The sequence below is a fragment of the Salmo salar genome, chromosome 13 (genome assembly GCF_965601325.2).
Source record: "Salmo salar chromosome 13, fSalSal1, whole genome shotgun sequence".
In the NCBI taxonomy this organism is placed as follows: domain Eukaryota; kingdom Metazoa; phylum Chordata; class Actinopteri; order Salmoniformes; family Salmonidae; genus Salmo; species Salmo salar.
The window spans coordinates 72,224,677-72,249,552 of record NC_138303.1 but is presented as its reverse complement, the minus strand read 5'-3'; the positions used below and the strand labels follow the sequence as shown (position 1 = coordinate 72,249,552).

Sequence of the window (24,876 nt, the reverse complement as noted above, 5' to 3'; positions counted from 1 at the left end):
TGGTTTTTGCGACTGAAGAAACTTTCAAAGTTCTTGAAATTTTCCGGATTGACTGACCTTCATGTAATGATGGACTGTTGTTTCTCTTTGCTTATTTGAGCTGTTCTTGCCAAAATATGGACTTGATCTTTTACCAAATAGGGCTATCTTCTGTATACCACCCCTACCTTGTCACAACACAACTGATTGGCTCAAACACATTTAAGAAGGAAAGAAATTCCACAAATTAACAAGGCACACATGTTAATTTAAATGCATTCCAGGTGACTACCTCATGAGGCTGGTTGAGATAATGCCAAGAGTGTGCAAAGCTGTCATCAAGGCAAATGGTGGCTATTTGAAGATTCTCAAATATAAAATATATTTTGATTTAACACTTTTTTGGATACTACATGATTACATATGTTATTTCATAGTTATGATGTCTTCACTATTATTCTACAATGTAGAAAATAGTACAAATAAAGAAAAACCCTGGATTGAGTAGGTGTGTCCAAACTTTTGACTGGTACTGTATGCACAAACAGTTCCGTAGGGAAAGCATGCGGACTCCTCAACACAACAAAATGTGGGAAAAGTCAAGGGGTGTGAGTAGGGCTGAAAAGTGACTGGTAGCGGTGATATATAAATGCTTATGGTAATATACTAATGGTGATATATGCATGTAAACAGGAGTTTTTGTGACCAGTATCTGAAAAATAGATAGATACTAATGTCAATGGAAATCAGTAATCAATTAACAGCAGCATGGTGGCAGAAATAAATATAATCAATAATCAGGACGACCACTGTCGTGTCGTCAGCAAACTTGATGATGGAGTTGGAGTCGTGCTCGGCCTCACAGTTGTGAGTGAACAGAGAGTAAAGGTGGGGGCTAAGCACACACCCCTGGGAGCCCCCTAGTTGAGGGTTAACGTGGTGGAGGTGTTGTTGACTACTCTTACCATCTGGGGTTGGCCTATCAGGAAGTCTAGGATCCAGTTGCAGAGCTGGGTGTTCAGTCCAATGGTCCCGAGATTGGTGATGAGCTTGAAGGACACTACGGTGTTGAACGCTGAGCTGTCGATAAACAGCATACTCACATAGATATGACTATTTTCTAGGTGGGAGAGGGCAGTATTGAGTGCATCATCTGTGGATCAAATTGGAGTGGGTTGTCTGGGAGGATGGAGTTGATGTGTGCCATGACTAGGGTTGCAAAATCAGGGAACTTTCAAAAAAATTCCCTGGTCTTCCCTAAATCCCAGTTGGAAGATTCCCAGAATCAGTAGGGAATAAGCAGGAAATCCAGAATCCTCCAAACAGGATTTCAGGAAAACCACAGAATTTATTGAAAGTTCACATAATTTTGCAACCCTAGCCATGACCAGCCTTTCAAAGCACTTCATTATTACAGATGCAAGTGCTAGGATGGCAGAATGCTTTAGAGATTTGGGGAATTGGAATGATGGTGGTCACTTTGAAATGTGGGGATTACAGACTGGGACAAGGAGAGGTTGAAAATGTCAGTGAAGACCCCTGCCAGCTGGTCTGCACAAGCCCTGAGGACACGCCCTGGAATAATGTCTGGCCTTGCGGCCTTACGAGTATTTACCCGTTTAAAAACCTTACATCAACTTAGGAAAAAGAGATCACCCAGAGAGATCATCTGAATCAGCGGGGGCCCTCAAGAAGGGCTCTGTGTTGTTTTCGTCGAAGTGTGCATAAAAGGCATGGAGTTCGACTGGTAGAGAGGTATCATTGGGCAGATCACGGCTAGGGATTCCTTGTAGTCCTTATTGTACTGTAGCCTCTGCCACGTGGGTTGAGTGCCAGAGCCAGTATAATAGGATTCCACCTTGTTCCAATATTGTCCTTTTACCTGTTTGATGGCTCTGTAGTGGTCGGAGCGGGACTTCTTTACGCGTTTGTGTCCTCAGCCATAGCCTCGGGGTTGGCTGTGATAACCCTGGGAGCAGTAGCTCTGTCCTTCTTAAGCTTAGTGTACACGTCATGTTAATCCAGGTCTTTTGATTGAGGAAGCAGCAAACCTTCATTGTGGGGACAACGTCAGTGATGCATCTAAATGTATTCTGATAAATTCTAAATACATTCGATTTAATTACCACAAAAATTCCATGAAAACGATAGAATGACAAAGTAAATAAATATGTACGCTATAGCAGCCTATAGGTAGATAAAAGGTGGTTTCTTCCTTGTCTTCGCGTTAGTAAACTCGCTACAATCATGCAGTAATGTTCGAGTTTACAGTCAGAAAGCAGTTTAGCACTTACACAGGCAGGGCCCAGTGGCAATAAATGAGTAAAACCAAAAGCATACCTTGTATTGGAAGAGTTCCAGTGTTGTGTTGGATCGTCATAGCCAGCTAGATAACATAGCATCCCTCTGGTTGAGCAGGGTGTTTTGAGTAGCCAAAACTAGCTGCATTTCCTAGCTAAGTCAGTGAAACTTAAAAAAAATGACCACCTTTCTCTCTCGTTCTCTCTCTCTCTTGCTTTTCTTTCATTCTGGAAGAAATGTATTCGTTCAAAACGGTTCAACTATTGTATTATTACTACAAATAGAAGATTATCACTTCTTACAATGGTGCATGTTTAGTAAAGTTAGATCAGAGCGGGATCAATGTCTGTCTTGCAAGATCACATAATGATTCATTATGATTCATTATTCATTATTATATTAGGCAGGATATATGTTTTGATTGAAACAAAATAAGCCTACAAGAAAGGCTATTAGTTTGTTAACACCATCTGCTTTAATTCGCATTCAAGAAGATCTAAATGCATATCCTCATGAAACTGATTTAGATCAAATGATTGGCTTGCAGATACAGTTTGACCTTTCACAGGTAAAACGTGAAGAATTATCATTCACGATTGACAGCGATGACGGCCTATTTTGAGATTAAGTATGCCTAAATTGGTGTTTGAGGATATTCAAAATATAGCATTTTCTTGAGACAATATGTGTGGGCATTAGGCAGACGTCGCAATTGGATGATGCATTTCATGCATAGGCCTATTGTACAATGATAGTCAATACGCTAGATCTGTCAGTAGGCTACAAACTTTGAGAAATGATGGTGCTCCATTACATCAAAAACATTGCACTACGCCACTGCGTGTCTTGGTGATGCAGAAATTAAAATCACTGGCAACAAGAAAAGCAGCCTACTGGTGCATGGCTTTCTGCTTATTTATAGCCTCGTACAGTTTGTTAAGTGCCAACTTGTTGTTGTTGTTGTTGTCCTGAGGTGGAATATATACAGCACTCACAATAACAGCTGAAAACTCTCTGGCAGTAGAAGGGTCTGCATTTGACCATCAGGTATTCCAAGATGGGTAAACAATTAGGTAGAGACTTCCGAGTCTGCACACCATTTGCTGTTGATGAAGAGACAAACTCCTCCCCCTCTGGAGTTCTCTGAATCCGATGTCCTGTCCGCTCGGTAAATAGAGAGTCCATCGAGTTGGATAGCCATGAGGGTATCTTGTCCGAAAGGCAAAATTTCAGGAAACAGAGAATATTGCAGTAACGATAGTCCCTTTGATAGTTAGTAACTGACGATCTGATGTTCAAACGTTATTGTTGATCATAGGAAATGATAGCGGATACATTTCATGCAATAAAATATAGATAAATGCTTTTAAAGAAGTGTGTGTACAACATCTGTTTCAAGTTGTACACTGTCATTCATGTAAGACTTCTTACAGTCAATAAAAACTATTGTTCACAAAAAAGAAATCAAAGTTTGTTTGTTTTAGGAGGAAAACCACAAGGAAATCGACCTGTCAAAGTGGACAAGAAAACGTGTCACATCTCTAACAGTATGTTACTGAAGAAGAGGAAGACAGAGCCCCAAATAGACGGTCCCTTGGGGTCCAATTACCTCAATAGCTGGAGTAAAAAGCGAGCTTCAGAATTGTGCTACATTGTGCTGCTAAATGTGAATTGTGCTGCTAAATGTGAAACACGTGATAGAGAAGTGTGTGTGGGTGTTGGGAGTCAAGCTAGAATAATGTACCTGCATAGAATGTGATTGCGTCCCAAATGGCACCCTATTATATTTATAGTGCTGATATGGTATAAAGTATACTACTTGGGCCCTGGACAAAAGTAGTGGACTATAAAGGAAATAGGGTGCAATTTGGGATGCACTCTGTTACTGATGGTTAGAATGAGAGTAAACACTTCACGCCAGGAGCGCAATCCGACCTACAACAAAAGAACATGGATTTTTTTCAATGTTGGTGGGAACATAAATGTCTATACTTTAACATATAACTCTCCCCAGATGGTGTGCTTACATAAGACTCAGGATATGTCCCAAATGGCACCCTATTCCCTATATAGTGCACAACGTTTGATCAGAGCCCTATAGGCCACTGGTCAAAAGTAGTGGACTACAAATAGGGAATAGGGTACCATTGGAGATGCATCCTAAAACTTTTTATGACTTCATTGAGATATCAGACAGACTCGGGTCTGACAAGGAAGACACAATTATTGTTGTAATATAATGTTAAATAGTTGTTTTCTTTGAAGAACATACTTCTTTCTACAACTGACTCCCATCCCCAATCATCATAGTCATAACCATAGTCTTGGATCAAGGTGTGTTAATGAGCTTGGCTGGAACCAAAGCGTGCGCCCACACCAGCCCCGTGGATAACTGGCCATCTGCCATTTTGCATAAAACAGTGTATATACAGTAAGCTAGATGAATGAGGTCTCTGGCTAGCAGCTCTGCCTCCGTATGAAGCAGTGTATATACATTAGGCTAGTTACCTGAATGAGGTCTCTGGCTAGCAGCTCTGTCTCTATATGAAGCAGTGTATATACATTAGGCTAGTTACCTGAATGAGGTCTCTGGCTAGCAGCTCTGTCTCCGTATGAAGCAGTGTATATACATTAGGCTAGTTACCTGAATGAGGTCTCTGGCTAGCAGCTCTGTCTCCATATGAAGCAGTGTATATACATTAGGCTAGTTATCTGAATGAGGTCTCTGGCTAGCAGCTCTGTCTCCATATGAAGCAGTGTATATACATTAGGCTAGTTACCTGAATGAGGTCTCTGGCTAGCAGCTCTGTCTCCATATGAAGCAGTGTATATACATTAGGCTAGTTACCTGAATGAGGTCTCTGGCTAGCAGCTCTGTCTCCGTATGAAGCAGTGTATATACATTAGGCTAGTTACCTGAATGAGGTCTCTGGCTAGCAGCTCTGTCTCCGTATGAAGCAGTGTATATACATTAGGCTAGTTACCTGAATGAGGTCTCTGGCTAGCAGCTCTGTCTCCGTATGAAGCAGTGTATATACATTAGGCTAGTTACCTGAATGAGGTCTCTGGCTAGCAGCTCTGTCTCCGTATGAAGCAGTGTATATACATTAGGCTAGTTACCTGAATGAGGTCTCTGGCTAGCAGCTCGGTCTCTCCGGCAGGGATGGCGTCATCAAGGATGTCCCACCTCTCCCCCAGGCGGAACTCCATGACGTAGCGCTCGATCGGAGCAGTGTGGTTGGCCGGCGGAATCCACATGAGCAGGACACCCTGCTGCGTCCGATTGGCTGTGAGGCACCGCGGTGGGGTAAGCAGCACCAATGGTTCAGGGGTACTTATAGGAAATACTGGATAGAGAGAGAGAAAAAGTGCAAGAGAGAGGGAGCGATGGAAACAGATGAGGGGTTAGAGAGCTGTATTTAAATGCAGTAGTAGTGGCCCACAATGTAACTGCAATTGTTGGTATTAGTTATTTCGAAAGTCTAGGCAACTTTTAAAACCACAAAACATTACTACTACAGCTGCTGCAACCAACACCAGTACCTACATCACTATTAACAACAAAACCACACATCATTCAATTCATTCTCAATGCATCTTGCAATCACACCACACAGTTGTGTCATGTGCCCGCCAGGTAATGTCACTTATGCTTGGCTCTCTTCCCCAGTCCAATAGGTCATAAGTCAGAGGTGAATACCGTAATACCCACCCAGTGTGTTCACAGTGACGACCTCGCTGAAGGGGCCCGTGCCCAACTTGTTCTGCGCAAGGACACTGAACTGGTAGGCCGTCTGGGGCTCCAGGCCGGGCACTACCAGCCACGTCTGGCCAGCGGGCACGGGCATAGACAACCAGTCGTGTGGGCCCAGCTGTTCCCTCTTCACCCTGCGAGTAAGAGGAGCATGCAAGGAAGGAGAGAGGAGAATGGGCATGGGAGAGGGGGATGAGAAAAATACACATAGGAATCGAAGTGGAGGACCTAGACTTTTAGTCAATGCACCCAGTCTTTTTAGTAACAGACATTTCAGTCCTGTCAGTTCTGTAACAAGATTTCTGTCTGGACAGTTCTGTAACAAGATTTCTGCCTCATTATCTCATTAACAGGCTTTATAGTATGTCATTTCAGTAACACCACTTGTAACAGGATTTCTGTAATGTCATTTCAGGAACACCACTTGTAACAGGATTTCTATAATGTCATTTCAGGAATACCATTGCAGTCCAGTCAATTCAGTGACGTCATTATGACCGTGTCATTTCAGTAAAATCATTTCTGTTACAGCATTTCATTTACAGAATGTAATTTCACAGTATTTCAGTCAAATCATTTTACAGTCATACAGCTGATGGAGGCAAGCCCATGCTGCGCTCAGCCGTGCAAATTCCCATGGAAGCCAAAGATGGGCCATGCTTTCGGTACAACACAACTTTTGTGAAGTTGAATGCAACAAATCTCCCCCAACAAAATCTTTTTGGGGAACGAGTTCTATACTCGTGTCTGCATCCATGTTATACTTTCCAGTCAGTATGCATGGCATCGATCTCCATTCGTATTGTAGCATAGTGTAGGCCTTAATAGATAACCATGGGTTTATGTAAATGGGCCAGAATGATAACACTATGCACTAAGGGGGGCGTCATAATCCTCATATAGCATGTCCCTGTGCCATGTGATACATAGGCATAACTTCCCCTGACAGACATGCATGAATAGCGTGATGGTGTACATGATAGGGACTGGGAAAAATCACAACGTGCTTACTGTGAGCTGACTGTCTGTCAACAAGCCTCCCAGTGATTTACAGCACACGCCAAGCGCAGACGGTTTTTCCGCCGTTCCCAATCCCGGCAAATCATTGTGCAGCGGCGTCAGAGGTGACGTCTAGTGACTCTCTCGTCTTCGCCATTGTGCGTATGTATGTTAAGTGACATGGCAGCTGTCAGGGTGTGTATATTATAATACGTTCACTATGAGGGTGTGTATATTATGATGCATTCACTATGAGGGTGTGTATATTATCGCACTGGGGGGGGCATTCACTATGAGGGGGAGTGCCTCCGGGGTGGGATATGTGCATCCGAGGTGGGGCATTCACTATGAGGGTGTGTATATTATGATGCATTCACTATGAGGGTGTGTATTATGATGCCCTTGGGGGGGGCACCTATGAGGGTGTGTGTGCATTCACTGAGGGTGGCATGTGCACCTATGAGGGTGTGTATATTATGATGCATTCACTATGAGGGTGTGTATTATGATGCCTTCACTATGAGGGTGTGTGTATTATGATGCATTCACTATGAGGGTGTGTATATTATGATGCATTCACTATGAGGGTGTGTATATTATGATGCATTCACTATGAGGGTGTGTATATTATGATGCATTCACTATGAGGGTGTGTATATTATGATGCATTCACTATGAGGGTGTGTATTATGATGCATTCACTATGAGGGTGTGTTTACTATGATGCATTCACTATGAGGGTGTGTATTATGATGCATTCACTATGAGGGTGTGTATATTATGATGCATTCACTATGAGGGTGTGTGTATTATGATGCATTCACTATGAGAGTGTGTATATTATGATGCATTCACTATGAGGGTGTGTATATTATGATGCATTCACTATGAGAGTGTGTATATTATGATGCATTCACTATGAGGGTGTGTGTATTATGATGCATTCACTATGAGAGTGTGTATATTATGATGCATTCACTATGAGGGTGTGTGTATTATGATGCATTCACTATGAGAGTGTGTATATTATGATGCATTCACTATGAGGGTGTGTATTATGATGCATTCACTATGAGGGTGTGTATATTATGATGCATTCACTATGAGGGTGTGTATATTATGATGCATTCACTATGAGGGTGTGTGTATTATGATGCATTCACTATGAGGGTGTGTATATTATGATGCATTCGCTATGAGGGTGTGTATTATGATGCATTCACTATGAGGGTGTGTGCATTATGATGCATTCCCTATGAGGGTGTGTTTACTATGATGCATTCACTATGAGGGTGTGTGTATTATGATGCATTCACTATGAGGGTGTGTGTATTATGATGCATTCACTATGAGGGTGTGTATATTATGATGCATTCACTATGAGGGTGTGTTTACTATGATGCATTCACTATGAGGGTGTGTGTATTATGATGCATTCACTATGAGGGTGTGTATATTATGATGCATTCACTATGAGGGTGTGTATATTATGATGCATTCACTATGAGGGTGTGTTTACTATGATGCATTCACTATGAGGGTGTGTTTACTATGATGCATTCACTATGAGGGTGTGTATATTATGATGCATTCACTATGAGGGTGTGTATATTATGATGCATTCACTATGAGGTTGTGTATATTACTTCACCGTCAATGGGTTTATTGTGCTAGGTTGGCTGTTATGCTTGTCAGTGAATATATTACCGTATATTCACTTTTGGTGCATATGATCTTCTCAGTTGAAATGTAGCTATATAGCACAATATTTTAATTGTCAGTGTATATCACGGTGCATTGGCTGTCAGTGAGTAAATCATATGGTGGGTGTCATTGCAATAGGATATGGTGGCTAGCCTATCGGTGCGTTCGCACTGTGGTCACGGGGTGCTGATTGGTGGAGGTTCCATCTGTCACACCCTGATCTGTTTCACCTGTCCTTGTTATTGTCTCCACCCCCTCCAGGTGTCGCTTGTTTTCCCCAGTGTATTTAAACCTGTGTTTCCTGTCTCTCTGTGCCAGTTCGTCTTGTATGTTCCAAGTCAACGTTTTTCCCGTACTCCTGCCTTTGCTATTCTCCTTTTTCTAGTCCTCCCAGTTTTGGCCCTTGCCTGTTCTGGACTCTGTGCCCACCTGCCTGACCATTCTGCCTGCCTTGACCTTGAGCCTGCCTGCCACTCTGTGCCTCCTGGACTCTGAACTGGTTTTGACCTTATGCCTGTCCACGACCATTCTCTTGCCTACGCCTTTTTGGATTATTAAACATCTAAGACTCCAACCATCTGCCTCCTGTGTCTGCATCTGGGCCGCGCCTTGTGTCATGATACCGTCTTTGATTGACAGATGAAACAAATAAAGACGGTACATCCTACCTGCTGAGGCAAAAAGCCAATTTATGCTTGCTCCGGGGAATGCGATCGGAAGGCTCCGTACGGAGGGTTTGACACAATTGCGGAGCCTCCAGAGGCTTGTAGAGGCAAAATTGAGCTCTGCACCGCATCGCTGGGCGCTTCCCAAATGTTGTAACAATGCGGAGGGCTCCATTTAGCAATATTGACATGATCGTAAGGCCACTGAAGACAGCGGATTGACCATGCAGAGTATTTTAGTCTGGATTTGGGATTTTTATTTGGGATTTCAAGAAGTGGGGCACCTCTACTTAGGGTATTATGAATATTTCATACATTTAAGTTTTAACCGATTCTGATACATCCTGTAATAATTCCCATAAGTCAACTCAATGGGCTTTTAATTGAACAGCACTTGAGAGTGGTCTCTGGGGAAATAGTTGTTTTTATTTGATATAAAGCAGACTTCCAAGAACAATGATTTGAGTGCTGATAATGACATACTGAAAAAAAAACTGAAAGAGATGGAACCTGTGTGATATTGCTTTTGTTGACTGAGGCTAACCTTTAGCGCAGCGAGTTAACGCTGTCATCTTAGGTGGGTGAGCGGAACTAAACACTAGTTCGATAACAGGTCAATCACACATGTGCCAGACCGTGTTTACGTGTCAGTCCACGCAAGTGTGTGGAAATGTGTGTGCGGGTGTCTTGTGTGAGCACATTAACGTGTTTTAATGCTTATTAAAGCTTTTGAGAGTGTGTGTGTGTGTGTGTGTTCTATGGCTGTGTGTCTGCGACTATGTGTGTGTGTGTGCACGCATGAGTAAACGCATCACGGTGGAGGCCTGACCATCATGTTTGCTAGAGGACCTTGTAATGAGAATTGTTGATCTCCCGGCCGGCAGCAGGGAGCTTTTTGGCCGTGCTCCCTGCATACTGACACTGTCCTCCAAAACCAGCCTCTCCCTCCCTAATGCTCAAAGACATATGGCTCTGGTCAAAAGTAGTGCACTTAGGGAATAGGGTGCAGGCCCTGGTCAAAAGCAGTTCACTATATAGGGAATAGGGATGCCGTAATTTAAGATGCGGTCCAACATCAGCTGCCTGTCGAGTCACCGCAATAACCGTGACAACGTCTGCACGCTCTGCATCACACAGTGACCTGCCAGTCTCACACGCCATGCTTTTATACTCTGGAGAGTAGCTTACAACCTGTTATAACACCATAGTGACCTGACTTAAGGTGTTAAAGCAGTCCAACTGACCTGATGGTTAGAGTCAATGACTGCATCCAAAACATAGGGCTATCAATGGGGCTTACAACCTGCTATAACCACCTAATGTCCTGACATGGGGTTAGAATTAGTGGTCTGGGCCTATATACAGAATACATAGGGTTATGAATGGAGCTTGTGACCTGTTATAACAGCCTCATCACCTGACAGAGTTAGAATAAGCAATGTTATATGAGGCTGGTGTTCACTGAGTTTGTGGCATATTTGTCGCCACAATTTTCATGATCCAAGTTTCGATAGAATATCAGTCCTTCACACCTGAAACATAATCAAACAAATAAAAACCAATGAACAAACAACAGTGACCCAGCAGGCTTTCTATAGAGCTAAGAGCAGCAGGGGCCATAAAATAGTGATATTTGGCAGGAATATTAGAAGTGGAAGGTTGCTACTTGCTAGCATTGCATCAGTGTTAGGGAGAGCAACTAGGAGGAGGTATACGCACAGAGACAGAGACAGAGAGACAGAGAGAGAGAGAGAGAGAGAGAGAGAGAGAGAGAGAGAGAGAGAGAGAGAGAGAGAGAGAGAGAGACAGAGAGACAGAGAGAGAGAGAGAGAGAGAGAGAGAGAGAGAGAGAGAGAGAGAGAGAGAGAGAGAGAGAGAGAGACAGAGAGACAGAGAGAGAGAGAGAGAGAGAGAGAGAGAGAGAGGGTAAAGGGGGACAGTTGGCTGGACAGTGTGGAGGAGAAGCTCTGTTCACTCTTGCTTGGCAAAATAGAAACCCTAGAAACCGCCAGAGGTGCTTTTAGAGAACAATTATCTCTAACCCACCATTACTTTCCTTTAACACGTTTTCTTAAGTACAGTATGACGCCTATCCTCTTACAGGACAGGTTGTAGCCTACTCATTGTGTCCCCCCCAAAATAGCGCCCTTTTCCCTATGTAGTGCAATATATAGCCAATAGGGTGTCATTTGGGACACATCCATTGAAAAAGCAGAAGTATGTGTTGACTTCTGTGAGTGATCAGGATTGTCTTATGTGTGATCAGCAAACTCGTGAATGACACGTACAGCAGCGTACTGAACTGATTTAGTTGTGTTGTCGATGGGGGCCAGACGATGCCACAGAGATCTGTGGCAGTAATTCCAGTGTGTTATAAATAGATCTGATCGCACACCTTGCCTGGTGCTAATATAGGAACTAAAAGACAGCACCTCTAAAGGAATCAGTCATCTCAAACTGAAAAGAACATTTTCAAAAAGTATGATGATTTGATTGATAATACCGCAAAATAGTGTGAAGCACAGGCATATGAATTAACTTAGTTACTAACCACTTAAGTAGTACAGCATTCTATTAATAAAATCTACTTGATATGGTAAGTGCCTTTGGAAGTGGGCGAGGAAGGGTGCTGTGGAGTCTCCGAATCAAACCCGAGTTGTCTAATGACGCGCCTGTTGGCGTGGCATAAGGGGGCATAGGGAGTGGGCACGACACAGTTTTTAAAGCACATTAATAAAGCATAACTTTTTTTTTGAGGCCCGGATTGCTTAAAGAGCGGACTAATTGTGCCGTGCTCTTCTCACTAATTGTTCTCCTCGTTCTTAATAAGGTGATTTATATTCACTTCGTAATAACAACTACCCCGTTTAGGGATTGTTACAGTCTGATACAGTTCTTCTCGCTGGTTTTTATCTGGGGTCGTTAAGGGGCGATCCCATTGGCTGTGTGTCTGTTTGGGAGTGGGATGATGAGCCGCGACAGGTCTGGTCTGGATTGTGAGTGATGTGGTGGTGGTGGTCTATAAGGAGCTCAGTGGATGATGCTTTAGGGTCTGTATTCACAAAGCATCTCAGAGTGTGTCACACCCTGATCTGTTTCACCTGTCTCTGTCTCCACCCCCCACCAGGTGTCTCCCATCTCCCCTCATTATCCCCTGTGCATTTATACCTGTGTTCTCTATTTGTCTGTTGCCAGTTCGTTTTGTTCGTCAAGCCTACCAGCGTTTTTCCCCTTGCTCCTGTCTGTTTCTAGCTTTCCCGGTTTTGACCATTCTGGTCTAATAATGTTTCCATACTGTTTTTACCCACTTTATATGTATAAACTGTATTCTAGTCACGGCTCATTCTATATAACTACTGCTGTACACACCTTTTCGATTCATTTACTTTCCACACTGTCTATTCACCATATACAGTTGAAGTCGGAAGTTTACATACACCTTAGCCAAATACATTTAAACTCAGTTTTTCACAATTCCTGACATTTAATCCTAGTAAAAGGTCCCTGTCTTAGGTCAGTTAGGATCACCACTTTATTTTAAGAATGTGAAATGTCAGAATAATAGATGAGAGAATGATTTATTTCAGCTTTTATTTCTTTCATCACATTCCCAGTGGGTCAGAACTTTACATACACTCAATTAGTATTTGGTAGCATTGCCTTTAAAATGTTTAACTTGGGTCAAATGTTTTGGGTAGCCTTCCACAAGCTTCCCACAATAAGTTGGGTGAATTTTGGCCCATTCCACCTGACAGAGCTGGTGTAACTGAGTCAGGTTTGTAGGCCTCTTTGCTCGCACATGCTTTTTCAGTTCTGCCCACAAATTTGCTATGAGATTGAGGTCAGGGCTTTGTGATGGCCACTCCAACACCTTGACTTTGTTGTCCTTAAGACATTTTGCCACAACTTTTGAAGTATGCTTGGGGTCATTGTCCATTTGGAAGACCAATTTGTGACCAAGCTTTAACTTCCTGACTGATGTCTTGAGATGTTGCGTCAATATATCCACATAATTTTCCCCTCTCATGATGCCATCTATTTTGTGAAGTGCACCAGTCCCTCCTGCAGTAAAGCACCCCCACAACATGATACTGCTATCCCCATGCTTCACGGTTGGGATGGTGTTCTTTGGCTTGCAAGCCTCCCACCTTTTTCCTCCAAACATAACGATGGTCATTATGGCCAAACAGTTCTATTTTTGTTTCATCAGGCCAGAGGATATTTCTCCAAAAAGTACGATCATTGTCCCCATGTGCAGTTGCAAACCGTAGTCTGACTATTTTATGGCGGTTTTGGAGCAGTGGCTTCTTCTTTGCTGAGCGGCCTTTCAGGTTATGTCGATATAGGACTCGTTTTACTGTGGATATAGATACTTTTGTACCTGTTTCCTCCAGCAACTTCACAAGGTCCTTTGCTGTTGTTCTGGGATTGATTTGCACTTTTCGCACCAAAGTACGTTCATCTCTAGGAGACAGAATGCGTCACCTTCCTGAGCGGTATGACGGCTGCGTGGTCCCATGGTGTTTATACTTGTGTACTATTGTTTGTACAGATGAACGTGGTACCTTCAGGCGTTTGGAAATTGCTCCCAAGGATGAACCAGACTTGAAGAGGTCTACAATTTTCTTCTGAGGTCTTGGCTGATTTCTTTTGATTTTCCCATGATGTCAAGCAAAGAGGCACTGAGTTTGAAGGTAGGCCTTGAAATACATCCACAGGTACACCTCCAATTGACTCAAATTATGTCAATTAGACTATCAGAAGCTTCTAAAGCCATGACATAATTTTCTGGAATTTTCCAATCTGTTTAAAGGCACAGTCAACTTAGTGTATGTAAACTTCTGACCCACTGGAATTGTGATAGTGTGAATTAGAAGTGAAATAATCTGTCTGTAAACAATTGTTGGAAAAATGACTTGCGTCATGCACAAAGTAGATGTCCTAACCGACTTGCCACAACTATAGTTTGTTAACAAGACATTTGTGGACTGGATGAAAAACGAGTTTTAATGACTCCAACCTAAGTGTATGTTAAACTTCCGACTTTGACTGTATATACATATATTTTTATATTCCAGACTTTGACATTGCTCGTTCTGAAATGTCTTCATTTCTTGTTATTTTTTTTACTTCTGGATTATGTGTGTATTGTTATTGTATTGCTAGATATTGCTGCATTGTTGGAGCTAGAAACATAAGCATTTCGCAGCACTTGCGACAACATCTGCAAATCTGTGAACGTGACCAATAAACTTTGGTTTGAATTGAGGAACAGCCCACCCTTCCCCAAAACCTAACCTTAAAACTTGAGACTGAACTCAGACCAGTGTCAAGTGGCAACTTCTACTCCACTACCCCATCCAAGCACCCTCCTCCCCAGCAAAAGTGCAGCAGCCTCCCCTAGGAATAAAAGCACAGAAGGGGGCAGAGAGGGGCTAAGGTTTCCAAAAAAACATTCGGGCTGCATCCCCATTCTCCACCCTATTCAAGAAGTACGCACGTGTACACTCCTCCTTATCACTTATTTGAAAACACTGGATTGGTGTGGAAGAATTGACTGGAGGGAGAATGCTGAAGAATTGGGACGTAGCCTCAGAGGGAAAAACGCTTGAAGAAGGAAGAAGCAGGAAGCAAAGCATGCTGGGATGACTCACACATGGCCATACCAGACTGAGAATGTCTGCTCGAAGCCACCGTCGTAGCCTGCCTCCCACGACATGTTGACCCAGGTGGTGGAGACCGCTGCGTGGACGTTGGCTGGGGCGTGGGGGCTTGTGCCTGGGGAGGGGGAGTCATGTGGGGAATGGGGATAGTGAGAATGAAAGAGAGAGTAAAGCATGAAGCATAAACCACACATGTACTTAAATCACACACACACACACACACACACACACAGACACAGACACAGACACACACACACACACACACACACACACACACACACACACACACACACACACACACACACACACACACACACACACACACACACGTTGGCCTTGAAGGAAGTCAGCTCTTGCTCATATGTGTAGGCTTTGTGTGGTTGTGTTAGGACTATGCTAAGGTGGTAGGCCTGAGTTTCATTAGAGTGGTCTTCAATCTGTGTATCTATGTGCATTGAGATTATGGGTCATAGCAACTCTTGGCATGGTGTCTAAAGAACAAGCTTAGGCCTCTGAGCCAGCTGGACTAGACCTGATCAGAGCCGCACTGTCTGTGTGTGTGTGAGTGTGTCCAACTTCTTTACAACTCCATATAGGTGACTCTGTGTGAGAACCTTTCTCTGATAGAGATTATACTGTAGCATACATATAATTGGCAGCATTGGATAGAAAACACTTTGAAGTTTGTAGAAGTGTTAAAATGATGTATGAGACTATAACACAATTGATATGGTAGGACAAAATCCAAAGAAAAACCAACCTAAATTATCTTTTGGAGGTCCCAGGCTCTTATAATGGAAAGCTATGGGTCCTATGCAATTCAAGCTCCCAGATTGCAATTTCTATGGATTCCACTAGGTGTCAACAATCTTTGTTTAAGGTTTCAGGCTTGTTTCTTCCAAAACTAGTAATAAGTTGGAGTTATGGTACAAAGAGTCCCAGTGGAAAATCAGTCTGTCGGCGCGCGACAAAGGCGCATCTGTTAATTTTACTTTTCTATTGAACATACTTCTTTCCGTATTAAATATGATAGTTTATTTACATTTTAGGATACCTGAGGATTTAATAGAAATGTAGTTTGACTTGTTTGAACAAAGTTTAGTGGTAGCTTTTTGGACTCCTTTGTCTGCATGTTGAACGAGTGGATTACTGATATCGATGGCGCCAACTAAACAGACTTTTGGGATATAAAGAAGGATTTTATCTAACAAAACGACCATTCATGTTGTAGCTGGGACCCTTGGGATTGCAAACAGAGAAAGATTTTCAAAAGTAAGTGATTTATTTAATCGCTATTTGTGATTTTATGAAGCCTGTACTGGTTGAAAAATATGTTGATATGGGGCGCCGTCCTCAAACAATCGCATGGTATGCTTTCGCTGTAAAGCCTATTGTAAATCGGACAATGCAGTTAGATTAACAAGAATGTAAGCTTTTAAACAATATAAGAAACTTGTATGTTTAATATTATGATTATTTATTTGAATTGCGTGCCCTCCAATTTCACTGGATGTTGTCGACAGGTGTCCCGCTAGCGGTATGCGGTATCAAGAAGCTGATTAAACAGCATGCTCATTACCCTACACTGCCCTGTGTAGGGTGCCGTCTTTCGGATGGGACGTTAAACGGGTGTCCTGACTCTCTGAGATCATTAAAGATCCCATTACACTTATCGTAAGAGTAGGGGTGTTAACCCCGGTGTCCTGGCTAAATTCCCAATCTGGCCCTCATACCATCACGGCCACCTAATCATCCCCAGCTTACAATTGGCTCATTCATCCCCCTCCTCTCCCCTGAAACTATTCCCCAGGTCGTTGCTGTAAATGAGAATGTGTTCTCAGTCAACTTACCTGGTAAAATAACGCTACAAATTTTAAATTAAAATGTAAAAATTACACAGGTGCACCTTGTGCTGGGGACAATAAAAGGCCACTCTAAAATGTGCAGTTTTGTCTCAACACAATACCACAGATGTCTCAAGCTTTGAGGGAGCGTGCAATTGGCATGCTGACTGCAGGAATGTCCACCAGAGCTGTTGCCAGATAATTTAATGTTTAATTCTCTACCATAAGCCACCTCCAACATCATTTTAGAGAATTTGGTAGTATGTCCAACTGGCCTCACAACCGCAGACCATGTGTAACCACGCCAGCCCAGGACCTCCACATCCGGCTTCTTCACCTGCGGGATCGTCTGAGACCAGCCACCCGGATAGCTGATGAAACTGAGGAGTATTTCTGTCTGTAATAAAGGCCCTTTGTGGGGAAAAACTTATTCTGATTGGCTGGACCTGGCTCCTCAGTGGGTGGCTGCGTCCCTGCCCAGTCATGTGAAATCCATAGATTAGGGCCTTAATGAATTAATTTCAATTGACTGATTTCCTTATATGAACTGTAACTCAGTAAAACCATTGAAATTATTGCATGTTGCATTTATATTTTTGTTCAGTATACATTAACACAATCATCCAATTGGATGTGAGAGAGAAATTCATTGGCAAATGAAACGCCTGCAAATTGTTAAATGCCAGACAGAAGACACAGCTTAACAGTGTCCCGAATACCCCCGTCTGTGAATCTTGCCCCCACGCACAAAGACCTCCATACAAGCAATAATAGCAGACAGCTAACTGAAGACTAAGTGGTCTTTTTCCATAGCCAGCTGTAGCTATGGACACTAACACTACTCCAAAAAAGCATAATCGGAACTGGACGGCCTATACACAACAAGCCAGTTTATCTATCGGTTGTCCTTATTTATCAAACAAACTAGACAGTCGTGGCCAAAAGTTTTGAGAATAACACAAATATTAATTTTCACAAAGTCTGCTGCCTCAGTTTGTATGATGGCAATTTGCATATACTCCAGAATGTTATGAAGAGCGATCAGATGAATTTCAATTAATTGCAAAGTCCCTCTTTGCCATGCAAATGAACTGAATCCCCCAAAAACATTTCCACTGCATTTCAGCCCTGCCACAAAAGGACTAGCTGACATCATGTCAATGATTCTCTCATTAACACAGGTGTGAGTGTTGACGAGGACAAGGATGGAGATCACTCTGTCATGCTTATTGAGTTTGAATAACAGACTGGAAGCTTCAAAAGGAGGGTGGTGCTTGGAATCATTGTTCTTCCTATGTCAACCATGGTTACCTGCAAGGAAACACGTGCTGGCATCATTGCTTTACACAAAAAGGGCTTCACAGGCAAGGATATTGCTGCCAGTAAGATTGCACCTAAATCAACCATTTATCGGATCATCAAGAACTTCAAGGAGAGCGGTTCAATTGTTGTGAAGAAGGCTTCAGGGCGCCCAAGAAAGTCCAGCAAGCGCCAGGACCATCTCCTAAAGTTGATTCAGCTGTGGGATCGGGGCACCACCAGTACAGAGCTTGCTCAGGTATGGCAGCAGGCAGGTGTGAGTACATCTGCACGCACAGTGAGGCGAAGACTTTTGGAGGATGGCCTGGTGTCAAGAAGGGCAGCAAAGAAGCCACTTCTCTCGAGGAAAAACATCAGGGACAGACTGATATTCTGCAAAAGGTACAGGGATTGGACTGCTGAGGACTGGGGTAAAGTCATTTTCTCTGATGAATCCCCTTTCCGATTGTTTGGGGCATTCGGAAAAAAGCTTGTCCGGAGAAGACAAGGTGAGCACTACCATCAGTCCTGTGTCATGCCAACAGTAAAGCATCCTGAGACCATTCATGTGTGGGGTTGCTTCTCAGCCAAGGGAGTGGGCTCACTCACAATTTTGCCTAAGAACACAGCCATGAATAAAGAATGGTACCAACACATCCTCCGAGAGCAACTTCTCCCAACCATCCTGGAACAGTTTGGTGACGAACAATGCCTTTTCCAGCATGATGGAGCACCTTGCCATAAGGCAAAAGTGATAACTAAGTGGCTCGGGGAACAAAACATTGATATTTTGGGTCCATGGCCAGGAAACTCCCCAGACCTTAATCCCATTGTCAATAAAAGCCTTTGACACTTATGAAATGCTTGTAATTATACTTCAGTATTCCATAGTAACATCTGACAAAAATATCTAAAGACACTGAAGCAGCAAACTTTGTGGAAATTAATATTTGTATCATTCTCAAATTTTGGCCACGACTGTAGAGCTTTCAGCAGTGGAAACAGTCTCTGTGTCTACCTCCCCAATGCTGCGAGCCCAGCCCAGTTCGCTCATCTGTGATTTGCGAATGCTGGCGCGACTTCATTGACCTTGCAAAATGCTCATTGCACATGTCCCCCAGGTGCTTTGGCTGACGCGTCGAGCTTTGGCAAACTGTCAGCTGTTGACGCTGCTCTGCACAGCCCTGCCTCTCTTCACTATCCTTAGATCACACAAGGGTCCTATTCATTAAGGCATGCAACGGAAACCATTTTAAAACATTTTGCAACAGATCATGAAAATTCCCATTTCTGATTGGACAAGACCAGGTTGTCCCTGTCTCTTTCAGTCTGTTTTCCTCCGTTTGTCGCATAATGAATACAACCCAGTACTACTCAGCTTCCTATTACTTGTATTTGATTACGTGTTCCTTTGCGTGTGTGTGTGTATGTACCTGTTCCTGTGTGTGTTTGATGTGTCTGTGCATGAGTGTTTATGCCTCTTCCTGTGCATGTGTACGGCGGAGTGGCTTGTACCAAAAACTTGGAGGTGTGTGCTGGCAGTGATGCTCGTGGCAACGTTGGTGGCGACACACTCCCACTCCCCGTGGTCTTCCTTGCCCAGGGACTTGAACTGTAAGCTGCCGGTGGGAAGGACGTTGTGCTTGCTTTTACTGGGCTTCCCTACCTTAAAAAGACAGAGGGAAAGAGAGAGGAGTCACATCTCACAGAACAGCAAATACTGTATTGGTTCTGGCAAGGAAGGTAATTATCACCCACCCACATAGCCTCCAGACAGACAGTAGATTAGTAGATAGACAGAGACAGACAGAGACCGAGAACAGGACAGATAGACAAACTGGTAGACAAATAGAAGGCAGACAGACAGAGACAGGTAGACAACAAGGAAGATAGACAAAAACGAAGGCAGACAGAGACACACACAGACAGGTAGATTAGTAGACGGACAGACAGGAAAAACAGAAAGACTAGCACTAAAGACTAAAACTGTGGCTGTTGGAAGAGACTATCCTTCCTCAGCTACTCATATAACAAAACATTTCGGCATCGGCATCACGGCGACGGTAAAGGGAGACAAACAACCGCAAATCACATTGTTTTCATTGGGAGAGATTAAGAAGCTCCATAATCAAGAGACAATTGAAGGCTAACGCTAATGCGTTTCCCTTGATTGTTCCAACTGATAACGCCACCATTAAAATGCAATTAAAACATTGTGATTTCTAGGAGCCAGTTTGATTGCAACCTCATCTCATTCCTTGTGGAAAAGATGGAAAAGATGACTCCAATATAAACATCACCATCGAACCACATTTGGCGGTGTCTGGTTTAGAAATGTCATGGTAGTAATAACCACCCGTTATCACTTAACATTACATCATTTGGGGATTTACTAGCAGCGAGTAGCTTTGTCAAATAGACTGTGTGAGTGTACAGCAACGTTTCCCTTTAGAGTGAAAGGATGGAGAAGAGGAGCTGTAGTTCTGTCCGATTATAAAGTAAAGACTGGTAGACCAGGCCACAGCATGAGTCCTTTGGATGGTGGGAGGTTCGCTTCACTTACCTTCCGCCATGTGATATTGGGATAGGGAAATTCTCTCTCGGCTGCACAGGGGATGACCAGCTCTCTCCCAGCCTCCTGCCTGTATTCCCCTCCGGGAACAATTGAGAACTTAGGGGGATCCTGCCCAGAGAGAGTGTTCCCCAACGGGGGTGCGATTAGAGTAACAGAGACCGAGATGGGTGTAGCCTTTAGGCTAACTCGAAGCATGATAGTCTTTCCATGTAAAATGCATATTGATTGATATACTAACTAGCACGCTACGCTAATTACTGTTAGTATCAGCCTGCGTACCTTTAGCACCAGAGGAGTGGGAGCGGACCATCCCTCGGAGCCCAGGGCATTGTAAGGCATGCAGGTGTAGGTGCCCAGAGAGTCCTCCGTCACCTCGGCCACGTGGATGCTCCCGTCCTCCATTTGGCTCCAACCAGGGTACTGTGGGAACAAAGAGGAGCTAACGCTATGACATCGCAATGTTTGTATGGCTGGGCTCACCAGTGGCACAGCACTATCCCGTCATCCTGCATAGAGCTGATGAGACTGTGGCTTCAAGGAAGTGAGAGGTGCGATCAGTCCCCAATTGTTCTCAGTAGTTAAAAGTTCTGAATCAAAAGGGACTGAAAGCAAGGGCAAAAAGTAGGGGAAGGAAACAGAAAGAACAGCTAAATTTTGTCTGGGATATACACAACAATTGATCCACCCCTAGAAGCCTTAAACTAGGAAACTTAGCCACTAGGACGTCCTCTTTAATGCACATGTGAAGAGCTTAGTTCATCACCTTTGTCGCAGTTCCAAGCCTGAGGAGATTTCACAGTCTGTCATCCAAACTCAGGTAGAAGTTGCCCTTCTAGGCACAGATCTACGATCAGCCTACCCCTTAGCCCTAAACTTAACCATTAGGGGGGAAAAACACAAAACTGACTTTAGATCAATGTCTAGACGGGGCAACTTCACCCTACTCCACTAAGAATTCAGTTCTGGGGGAAGATATAAGTATAAGAAAATATACTAAAGACTAGTAAAGTCTCCACCCCCCTAAATGGAAGTTTCGGGCAAGTCTATGGGCTAAATGTCCCCTCCTCTTCCGAAATTCAAAAGATGCGAAATCGTGAATTGTCCAAATGATCATTGACGAAAAATCTGAGCGCAGAACAAAGTTCCTCGTTACACGTCGCATCCCACAATCTGTTGACAGACGCTACGATACCATCTTATGTTACGTGCTTCTGTCCATGAGAGATTTTGGATTCAGTGATGTCAAACAGGTTTCAGTGATGTGAAACGTTCTGAACAATGCCAATAGAAATAGAACAAAGAGAGCTGATACCATTCCCTATTCCTACCTAACAGACAATCATATTGGTTTTACACAATGCATTTATCTCTGAATGTTATGGGTCATATTCATTAGGCATAAGAAAAGGGACTTAAACCAGGAGGGGCTTCCTGAGCGTGTCCAATAACAAAATGCACATTTTCGTTTTCCATTGCAAAACTTTTTGCTACAGTGTGTTCTAATGAATATGACCCTTGATTCACCTTCTCTATCCGGAGGGGGTTGCCATCTTTTGTCCACTTGACCAGCATGACAGGCGGGTTGGCGTCTACAGGGCAACGGATGAAGCCTGGCAGGCCAATGGCCACGTAGATGGCAGGTGGCATGTCTTTGACACGGGCAGGGTCTGGGGCGAGAGAGAGAAATACAGGTAATTTGTATTGTATTTATTTCTGTATTTATTGGACAAAGGAGAGATGGTGGGAAAAGTAGAGAGTTTGCCACAAAGACAGTGGGCTAGATTCGAACCCAAACCAACATGGGCAAATATACACTGAGTGTACAACACATTAGGAAAACCTTCCTAATATTGAGCTGCACCCGCTTTGGCCCTCAGAACAGCTTCAATTCGTCAGGGCATGGACTCTACAAGGTGTCCAAAGCGTTCCCCAGGGATGCTGGCCCATGTTGACTCCAATGCTTCCCACAGTTTTGTCAAGTTGGCTGGATGTCCTTTGGGTGGTGGACCATTCTTGTTACACAGGAAACTGTTGAGTGTGGAAAACCCAGCAGCATTGCAGTTCTTGACACAAACCGGTGCACCTGGCACCTACTACCATACCCTGTTCAAAGACACTTAAATCTTTTGTCTTGCCCATTCACCCTCTGTATGCCACACACAATCCATGTCTCAATTGTCTCTAGGCTTAAAAATCCTTCTTTAACCTGTCTCCTCCCCTTCATCTACACTGATTGAAGTGGATTTAACAGGTGACATCAATAAGGGATCATAGCTTTCACCTGGATTCATCTGGTCTATTATGGAAAGAGTTTTGTACAAGGTGTAGACAGCGGCACTAACCGCTAGCTAGATCGCCCAGGCCACGAGATAAATATATTAAAACATTATCTTTATGGTGGAGTAACATTGGTAGTGATTATGGGACCAGTACTGCAGCAGGAGGCAGGGGAAATAACAGGTTTTATGAGCACGGGGTGTCGTTACATGATAAACTGTGCTTCGGTAGCAGCTGGTCTGAGAGCAGTAGCTGTGGAGGTTGTGTGTGTGTTTGGAGTGGATGGGTAAACACTGACTAGTAAACGGAGAAATACGTTTTGAGTATGTCAATTAATTTTCCAAGGAAGGAGAATCCTAGCCAAATATATAGAATGGTATTGTGTGGATTAAAATTAGTACAGAGCAGGATGACCTCTTCAGTATTCAGACAGAGGCTTCCATGGCTGAGTGGAGTCACGGCTGATATAACTTTATCTGGCAGCACGGATAGAAGAGAGGAAAGAGGTGTTGGCACTAAAGTCAATGCCCTAGCCTATAACTTTGAACAAGCTCGGAAGCAGGAGAATAGTAGGGCTGCTTAGCGAAGTAAGGTCAAAGTAGGTTGTTTCAAAGAGATGTTTGTGCGATGTCTTGCCAACCCGAAGAAAACGGTGCTGGCTTGCATATTTTTTTACACATATTTTCACAAATTGGTGGATGTGTAAGCCGGTCAGCTCAGTCCAACTTGATTTGGCTCAGTAGTGTATTCTGTGAGAGTGTCCATGGTATCTTGTTTAGTGTCACTATGTGGTAGAGATGACAGATTTGCCACTAGACCTTACATTACACCACAATGGCACAAACCAACAAACTTGTCTGCACTCCCCATTCATTTCCTCTGTGTTGTCTAACCTTTTAACCAGACAGGTCTCAGTGTGTCAGGTCTGATGTGAATAATAAAGGACAGATTCAGACTTTGTTATCTAGTCAGAGACAGGTGAAAATGGCTGCAAGAGACGGCCGGTGCTGCTTGGAAAGAAGCGGTTTGGAAAAAAATCCCTCTCAACATCTTAATCTTTGGCGAAGTGCCACAGTCTATTTATAGAAGGGGAGAGAGGAGGTGGGGTAATGCCAGTCTCGCTATAGCTCGCATACACACTTTCTCTAACATGCACATATCCACACGTCTTTATTTTCATGTCTGGTCTCGCTTTACCACATGTACCAAAGCTGATTATTATGCGTAACTCACCAGTGAAAGGGAAGAAGACTGAAATTGAAATAGGAACAGTTGTACTGGCTTGGGCAGAGGTGTTTGCTCTCTCTCGCTCTCTTTCTCACACACACACACACACACACACACACACACACACACACACACACACACACACACACACACACACACACACACACACACACACACACACACACACACACACACACACACACACACACACACACACACACACACACACACACACACACACACAGCCTGATATCTTGGCGTAGTGCTGCACTGCAATCAGTAGACTAGTGGGGCCGCTATCGCCCACGCTGCCTAGGCCGCCGACCGTCTGTAGCTGACGTCACTGCAGAGGAAAGGGTTTCCACAGAGAATGATGTCACCTCTCCCCCTCCTCCCTCTTTTGCTCTCCCTTTCCCTCACTTTTGCAGCACCTGTCACACACGCACACAGTACCGGAACAACCAGTCACGGTCGCGCCAATCTAATTTTGTGTGTGTTTGAGTGTGAGTGCGTGTGGTGACATAAGGGTTTGAGTGTGTGTGTGGCTGCTCTCCTGGGGCAGGTATGGAAGCACGGCAGCCTGTAGCCC

At 43.7% G+C, this 24,876-nt stretch overlaps 1 protein-coding gene across 1 annotated transcript in view; it reads right to left on the bottom strand.

Annotated features, from left to right (window-relative positions):
* Positions 1-24,876, bottom strand: part of LOC106567733 (protein turtle homolog B) — a 176,517-nt gene that overhangs the window by 24,275 nt on the left and 127,366 nt on the right. The window contains exons 8-14 of the mRNA XM_014137396.3: positions 22,308-22,450; positions 21,063-21,203; positions 20,772-20,891; positions 19,724-19,874; positions 15,057-15,180; positions 5,993-6,168; positions 5,401-5,627 (exon numbers count right to left, since the gene is read on the bottom strand). Of these exons, the coding sequence (XP_013992871.1) occupies positions 5,401-5,627; positions 5,993-6,168; positions 15,057-15,180; positions 19,724-19,874; positions 20,772-20,891; positions 21,063-21,203; positions 22,308-22,450 (1,082 nt within the window). The remainder of the gene's footprint in view (positions 1-5,400; positions 5,628-5,992; positions 6,169-15,056; positions 15,181-19,723; positions 19,875-20,771; positions 20,892-21,062; positions 21,204-22,307; positions 22,451-24,876) is intronic.